Source organism: Neoarius graeffei, chromosome 13 (assembly GCF_027579695.1).
Source record: "Neoarius graeffei isolate fNeoGra1 chromosome 13, fNeoGra1.pri, whole genome shotgun sequence".
Taxonomy (NCBI): Eukaryota; Metazoa; Chordata; class Actinopteri; order Siluriformes; family Ariidae; genus Neoarius; species Neoarius graeffei.
In genome coordinates this window covers 41,926,105-41,934,208 of record NC_083581.1, presented here as the reverse complement: position 1 = coordinate 41,934,208, position 8,104 = coordinate 41,926,105, and the positions used below count along the sequence as shown (strand labels likewise).

The window sequence follows — 8,104 nt, the reverse complement described above, 5'->3', positions numbered from 1 at the left end:
GTAAAAGTTGGCAAACAAACTTTTCTAAAGGTATTTTTTCCGCTGAATCCATTTTTGCTGTTTGCCAAGCTGTATCTCATACGTGGAGCCCAGTAGAGGGCACATTTGCATATAATTTGCATATTTCGAGTATTTCAATATAAAACTCTTCAATGTTGTACAGTATGAAAAAAGTAAAATAGCAGAAAGTTGCATATACCTCTTGGCTAAATAAGTACCAAATTTGGCTTCAATTGGGTGAAAGGAACTCTCAAAAACAGACTTTAGGTAGTGTGTGTGGTCCAAATTACCATATTAAATTATAAAATTCGTGGTCTTGAGTTTATAGACTATATAATAGACCATATAAAGGGTAATTCTTTCTGCTGAATCCATTTAGGCAGTCTTTTTATTTGTAACTCAGTAGAGTGGCAGTCTCATAGGCTAAAAAAATAAACAAATTTCTCAGCTCTGGCTCAAAAATAAAATCTTAAATTGCGACAGAAGATTTATTGGGTACAGAAAACAAACATAGGCTAATATTTAAAATACATAATATTTATCTCAGAATATTTTTGGTGAACACTGAACTTTTTATCCATTTTTTTAATATATATATATATATATTTTTTTTTTTGGTCTTTTTTGCCTTTATGTAGGACATTTAGAGGGCGAGAGGAAATGATTGGGAGAGAGAGATGGGGAAGGATCGGTAAATGACCTTGGGTCAGACTCAAACCTGGGTCCCCGGATTTATGTTACGGCATCCCAGCCAACCAAGCCACGGCGCCTCCAGAACTTTGATTTTTTTTTTTTACTTGAATGCATCCATATAGGAACATCAAAATCATATGTACATAAATGATCTGTAACTATGTAATGTAACTAGGGTGATGGTTTAATATATAAACATTTATTAACATAAAACTATAAACAACAACATGACAAGATTCTCCAATATGACTAATTTTCACAAAACAGCAAAAATACCACAGACTGTGATATCATGCCTGGCCAATGATCTTAAAATGAAGTTAACTAAACTAAAGTTCAGCAATTGCTACATTCTGCATCACTTGTTTTACACTTACATGCAGCAGAGCAACGTAAATGGGACTTTTTGCACATACATCGTGCACTCATACATCTTGAGGTGCAGCTGCAGCTGATCAGTTCCAAACAGTAGTCTGGGACTGGAGGAAGTGACATCAAGATGGGCACTAGTGTAGAACCTTCCAGTCTCCATCCCATTTTCTCTGGAGGAGGAAGGACAGGATATGGCTTGTTTGCTTGGCGCCACAAAGCAGATTGGTAATGTGCCCGACGGATATGAAATGACAGTGCATCACTGGTTGGTGGAAGACTCTCTGGAGCTCGGGACTGTACAAATAGGAGTTCCCTTGCCTTGTTCACGCTGGTTACATTGTGAGCCCGATACACCTTACACACAAATAATTCAGCATCTTAAATATCAATATATTGCCCAGCCCTATGATTAGCAATATTTAAACACTGTATGGAAATAGAAATGATGGCAAAAAGTGATTTTATTTTGAATTAAAGTTCTTGTGGATAAGTTTGAAGTTAATTTACAAACTCTGATGTGATGGCAACAGTTTCCTTGCATCCTCAATGAAATGACTCAGGAATGTAAGATTTTCTATTTGTCTGCTTGAAATATAGGGATAAAAGAAGACATATTCAGGACAACAATAAGAAATGAAAGTGCAATTGTCCTTGTCACATACAAGTACCATAATTCTCACTACAAATAAACCTCCTAGACTTGATCATTATTGTTGTACATGATGTAAAATAAAAAAAACGGAATTTACTGAAATTTTAGAGGTTGTCTTAGATTTTGTGCTCTACAGACTTCCACATAAGAGATACAGCTTGGCAAACAGCAAAAATGGATTTAGCACAAAAAATACTTTTAGAAAAGTTTGTTTGCCAACTTTTACTCAAAAATGCCTGGGGGTGTCACATTATCTGAAAATCGACCTAGTCTAGAAGAAAAATGGCAGAGACAGCGGCCAGCGTTTCTCATCAAGCTGAAGAGGCACACCCCTGGCCACACATACAAACCATGTTCACTCTCCAAACAACAACAAATAATAGTTATGTTATGCGGTGTCACATGTGTCTCCCCAAACCAGTGGACGTTTCAGCTTATAAAAACTCAACGTTGAATTTGAGGAAATACATTGCGGTAAGTAGGCTATGTGCTTTTGGCTGTCTTCGTAGGCAGACGTTAGTCCTGTTGTAACATCATAAATAACTGTAAAATACATTGTTTGGTGGAAATGTATTGACACACTGCTGCCTCAGACGGCAAGATAACACACACACACGCACGCACGCACACACCAGAGAACCAAGAAATAAAACTACAAAAAAATCTTTCTAACAACCACTTTTTATTGATGTGAAACCAAAAAATGCTCATGAAAATAAGGTTGCTCGCCTAATGTCAGCTCCTCAATAGCGTTACAGTTGTACACGGCTCTGGTCAAAAACTGGGAATGGAAGACTGGTGAAAACTTACTAAATAACAAAACACGTAACATATCGTTTGTGAAATCTCCATTTTTCAAGCTACTGTATTTGTTGTGGATTAGAGGGATTTGTGAAGACTTTAGGTGTTTTTTTTCTGTGAGATTTGTTTTATTATTTGTCTACAAGTGCTTGTTCACAAAAGGAAGGGCATTAGCTTGTTAGCTTGACCGCTTGCTAGCAATCCCCACCACCACCCAGCCAAGCTGGGCACTGGCAGCTAGTTAGCAACATTTTTGCTTGTTACTTCCACTTGCTAACTCCTCTGCGAGATGGAGCCAGTAAACAACTTTTTGGGAGATGAAAGGATTAACATCGTTGATGGCATCTTACAGGATTATTTCCAGTCTTTTTCATACAAGGAGATATTACGTGTGATGTTCAGCTGCTGTTAAAGCTGAACAGTCACTTCACGGAGTGAACATGCGCGCGCGCGCACACACACAGTGTTATGGTTTATGTGCAGATTGCCTTGAGCTTCTTGTTGTTATTGTTAATACACAGAACTACACACACACAGTTTATGTGTGAAATATATATGAAATCTCTGCCTGTTATGACATCCTGATCAATAAACAAAAGTTACTCAGCAGTTAGTACTTGAGTAGTATTTTCACTTAGTACTTTTTACTCTTACTCAAGTAATTAATTGGACGACTACTTTTTACTTTTACTTGAGTAATATTATTCTAAAGTAACAATACTCTTACTTGAATACAATTTTTGGCTACTCTACCCACCTCTGGTAATACTCTATATGGTGAGTAGGGAGTAGTTAACTTGCCAGCAATTTTGGACACACTCACTACGTTTACATGCACATAGAGAGAATTGAATTTCTGCCGTTGCTCGACTGAAATCGAAGTTCAAAATGCCATGTATACACCTTAATTCGGCTGAAATTGAACCGAACTTGATTTCTCGGAATCGAGCTACACGACCTAGTTTATGCGATTTCTGCCGAGCTACTTTGTGCATGTATACCCTATCGAGCTAGTTGTCGAGCTACTTCCGGAAGTGACGAGTGACGAGACCACAAGCGGGAAACACAACAGCCTCGGTCGGCATGACAACGAATCATGACAACGGCATGAATCTTTTCTTTTTGTGGCATTGTTTGCACTATTAAAATTTAGCTCACTTACTGTATCACCAAATACATCTGTACAGCTGTTGCATAGCTGTGAATTGTGTACATAAACAAGTCACTGCATTTGTGTGTGTGTGTATATATATATATATATATATATATATATATATATATATATATATATATATGTCCAACATCTGAAGAATGTCAATAAAAACAAAACAATTGAACTTTTTGTGTGTTTATTAAGACATAAGTTAAATTGTAAGCAAAAAAAATTTTTTTTTGTAAGCAAAAAATGGACTTTAGAAAAATATTATTCTGCAAAATAAGTTGTCTTACAAAACAGTGGTCTGCGCCGGAGAGTTTGTAGCCATAGTCTGTTAGAGCAAGCCTAACAGCTTGAACACGGAACTGCTAGTGTTGCCAGATTGGGGGTTTTAAGTGCATTTTAGCGGATTTGAACATGTTTTGGGCTGGAAAACGTCAGCAGTTTCTGGCAACACTATAGCTCTTCTTCATGACGACAACCGGAAGTGTACCAACACGATGGGGCGTGTAGCGCCACGTGTGGCTCGGGTGCACAATGCACCTTGCACAATAGCCCGATTTCACTTGTGCATGTAGGATTGGATTTCTCTGGCACCCCTGCTGGGACCCTTTGCTCGATTACCAACAGCAGCTCGATTTGGACGTGCATGTAAATGTAGTCAGTGTAAGTGAATTTGGCCTCTGTCACACTTCATATTATTTCCCCAGTTTATCAGAAAGTCATGGGTTACAACTTGAAAGTTCCTCCACATGCCAATCAACTCAAAAATGTACAACTGAAATAGGAAACATGCTTCAGTTACATTGTGTCTCATCTCATCTCATTATCTCTAGCCGGTTTATCCTGTTCTACAGGGAAGCTGGAGCCTCAGAAATGTGCTTAAAGTTGGAATGCTTCCAGTTTCTCCCAGATGACCATCCTTGTCCAAATATGAACTTTTTGTAACACACTCCTCTCTTTTATAACTTTTACATACATGTGTGCGATTTGAATATTGACAGACCTTCACTGTTTTTGTTTCTGTATTCTTTATTACTCTAAAACTACTTATTTTCTTTTGTTTTCCAAAATTGAGTCAAACCCAAAAAATTACAATAAAGCTAACTGGTTTGGCATGTAACACATAAGAGAGGCTCTTGTTTGTTTGGATTTTTTTTTTACGTTCAAGTTTTAATCAGAAAATGTGTCACAATACAAAGAAACTGCTTGCTTGATTTTCCATTACACTCAGCTCACCTGACAGTACATCTGCCTTAGACAGCAAACTGTATTTATTTTGGATTAAGTTGTTTGAATAGTGGTAAATGAAATGCCTGGCGTCACTGTTGGTGGGGTAAATCAGATACATCACACAATAATCCCTTCTATATTGTGCCTTTATACATGTATAAACATCATAATGCTATGAAAACACACCCTTTTACAAAACTCACAAACTTCTTACATCAATTTTACACGTGTGTACGGTGTAGATTTTCCCCACATGTCTATCTGTAGCTTTTAAAGCTTTGTATGTATGTATGTGTATCACGTTCAAATTTTAAATAAACACCAATGAAAATTTCATTTCATTTTCTGCAGGGATCCTGATCAGGCTAAAGCAGTTACTCTTGATTTACAGGAAAGAGAAAATTAAGTCCCCATCACATTTCATGAAATGAAACTCATGGCAGGACTGTACAATAAGTCCCTCCCTTCAAATCCACACATCATCATACTCTACACCAGAATAAAACCAGCCTTACTCACATTTTCACCCCATTTGCTTCATCTTCACACCTCAACTTCTACAAAAGCCTCAATAATGAAGTCTCAAGTCACACTGCTGCTCATCTGCATGCTTTTCTCCAAAGGTAATGAATCTCTGCATTTTGAATAGAGGAAATAAATAGAATTGATTTCACTAAATCAGTTGGTCAAAAGATCCTTGGGGTATAAAATTTAATAATTGTGCAAGAGGTGTTTTTTTAATATCAGTAGCTTTCTTTATTCGACCATTTTATTTTCATTCTCCTTTAATTTATTCTTTTTCAGCACTGTCACTGACTTGTCATCAGTGTGTGCCATCAGCATCTGGAAAATGCACCGAGGAACAGACAACCTGCTCTGATCAGTGTCTCACTTCAACCACTGCTGTTTACCTTAGTACGTGTGTGTGTGTGTGTGTGTGTGTCTTCCTGGATTTTGCCATATAAGTAATTTATGTATAGTGTGCTATGTATTTTATTCATCTTGTAACATGTCTCAAATTCCTATTATTTGGCAAGATTGTCTAATCACACTGTTATGTGGAATGTTATGTAGGTGGTACAAAGCTTACAGATGTAAATGTTAAGACTTGTGGAGTGCCAGAATTGTGTGCAAATGGGAGCATAAACATGGGAGCAGTAAAAGTGACCAGCAATACCAAATGCTGTAGCACTAATCTCTGCAACAGTGAAACACTACCAGGTAAAACAAAATGCTTGTAAAAGTTGCCCAGTGTCTCTTTTCAGTGTTCACCCATTTTCATTTAAACCCAAGATAGATTTGGTCATTTTTTATTTTTATTTCACATAAACTGTGATTTAACCTTTGGCAGTTTACCGGTGTATTGTACGCATGATAGGACATAAGGCCTCTATCTGCTAATAGTAGCTTACACTAAATTATAGTTTACATATAGTCTCCAAATTATCAGATTACATATTATTGAAATACAGTAGTTCCTGGTGACATATGAAACACAATGAGCTGTTTGATTTTATTTTTCTGTTAAGCTCTTCCAAAGCAGGCTCCCAATGGGAGAATGTGTTACACTTGTGATGCAACTAATTGTTCTGGAACAGTGAACTGTGAAGGAGATGAAGATCGCTGTCTCAGTGCATCAGGTAAACTATATTTAACAAGCACAGTCACTTGTTTCAGAGATAAGATCATTTACAATTTTCTCCATTTGATGTGAAGAAAAAATGTAAAAGTAAATTGTATATATTTCTTTGTTGATTTGTTATTGTTTTTTAATCAAATCTGCAGGAATTTTAATAATGAAAAACAAATGTTCTTTTTAATTGTATATGGATGATCTTTTAAGTGGACCCTTATAGATTTTTATTAATATAAATTTATATTCATATATTTTCTGACATTAGAAAGTCAATGAAAATTCAAATAGATAATGTACCAAACCCTATAAGCACCAGTGATGCTTCATTTGCACATGGAAAACCAAACATGCCACACCCACACATGCCTACTAGCCCGAAGATGAATTCCAACAAGTTGATACTTAACAATTCAATTGTTTTTACCACAGTCATGAAATCACACACACACACACACACACACACACACACACACACACACACACACACACACACACACACAATGTATATAGTAAAGACACACAGTAAATTGGTTATTTCAAGGTTACCACTTTGAAGTTGACTTACATAAGTGAAAATATATGAAATATGGGCATTTATAAATGTAATCCTTTCTTTTTTTCTCTCTCTCTCTCTCTCTTAGTTCAACAAGGTAGCGATACCCTATCTATGAAAGGATGTGTGTCCAAGAGCTTCTGTGTTGGAATTGAATCTACAAGCATTCCAGGAATTGGCATATCACGTGTAAAGTGTTGTGAGGGAAATCTTTGTAACAGTGCTAAGAGCGTCACACTGAGTTTTCTCCTCATGATCGTCCCTCTGCTCTCCTCCATCCTCTTCTACTGAACTCAGAGCTGATGTAGTTCTTTTAAAACTTTATGAACATGAAATGCAAATGCATTTGTGAAAACTAGAAATAGAAGTAGAAATATATAAGTTTATTTTTGGTTGTTAAGATTTGTTTTGGTTTCTCTTAGCACAGAGTTATAAAATACACTTTTGTTTGAAAATCAATTGTGAAATTAACAAAAAAAAGACATTAAGCTTTAAGCAGCAAAACCCATATAAATTGAATGAGAATTGAATGAAATATTTCTAACTCAGGTCTCTATTTTTTATTTTTATTTTTTGTCAAAACATCAAACTGCCAAACAAATGCTTTCATTTTTATTATTTGTATCTATGGCTATTGCTGAATGTTTTTTTTTTGTGAAATAACCAAATGGCCTCCTGTATGTTCATTAAATGTGTGGAATAAAGGAATATAAAGCCTTGTGTGTGTATATACATGTTATATCTGACTTCTGCTATGTAGCATAACATTAACAATAAAAAAAATCATACATTTACAGTATAAACACTTATGTAGATAATTATGAGCAGGACTAAGTCAGTAGGTGCATAACCCAGATTTAGTTTGTTCAGTTAGTTTGTACAAAATGAAAAATTCTGACTGTATTAACCCCACTTATCTTCACCACATTGTTTCCTTGTATTTAAAAAAGAAGAAAATGTTTGCCAAATGTGTGGGCATTTTTTCCTGCTTTAGAAAGTTTTGCAGTC

General features: G+C 36.0%; 1 protein-coding gene across 1 annotated transcript; it reads left to right on the top strand.

Annotated features, from left to right (window-relative positions):
• The first annotated feature begins 5,402 nt into the window (after positions 1-5,402).
• Positions 5,403-7,821, top strand: LOC132896111 (phospholipase A2 inhibitor gamma subunit B-like). The gene is made up of 5 exons (XM_060936826.1): positions 5,403-5,530; positions 5,712-5,822; positions 5,982-6,128; positions 6,437-6,547; positions 7,185-7,821. Exons 1-5 carry the CDS (start codon positions 5,482-5,484, stop codon positions 7,385-7,387), a joined length of 621 nt encoding a protein of 206 aa, XP_060792809.1. The 5' UTR covers positions 5,403-5,481; the 3' UTR covers positions 7,388-7,821.
• Positions 7,822-8,104: the final 283 nt, after the last annotated feature.

What these genes read in the sequence shown, in the direction of transcription:
- LOC132896111 (XM_060936826.1), top strand. Translation starts at nt 5,482, where the DNA reads ATGAAGTCTCAAGTCACACTGCTGCTCATCTGCATGCTTTTCTCCAAA. An exon ending in CTGCATGCTTTTCTCCAAAG is followed by an intron (nt 5,531 to 5,711) that starts GTAATGAATCTC and finishes ATTCTTTTTCAG; the next exon opens with CACTGTCACTGACTTGTCAT. An exon ending in TCGCTGTCTCAGTGCATCAG is followed by an intron (nt 6,548 to 7,184) that starts GTAAACTATATT and finishes TCTCTCTCTTAG; the next exon opens with TTCAACAAGGTAGCGATACC.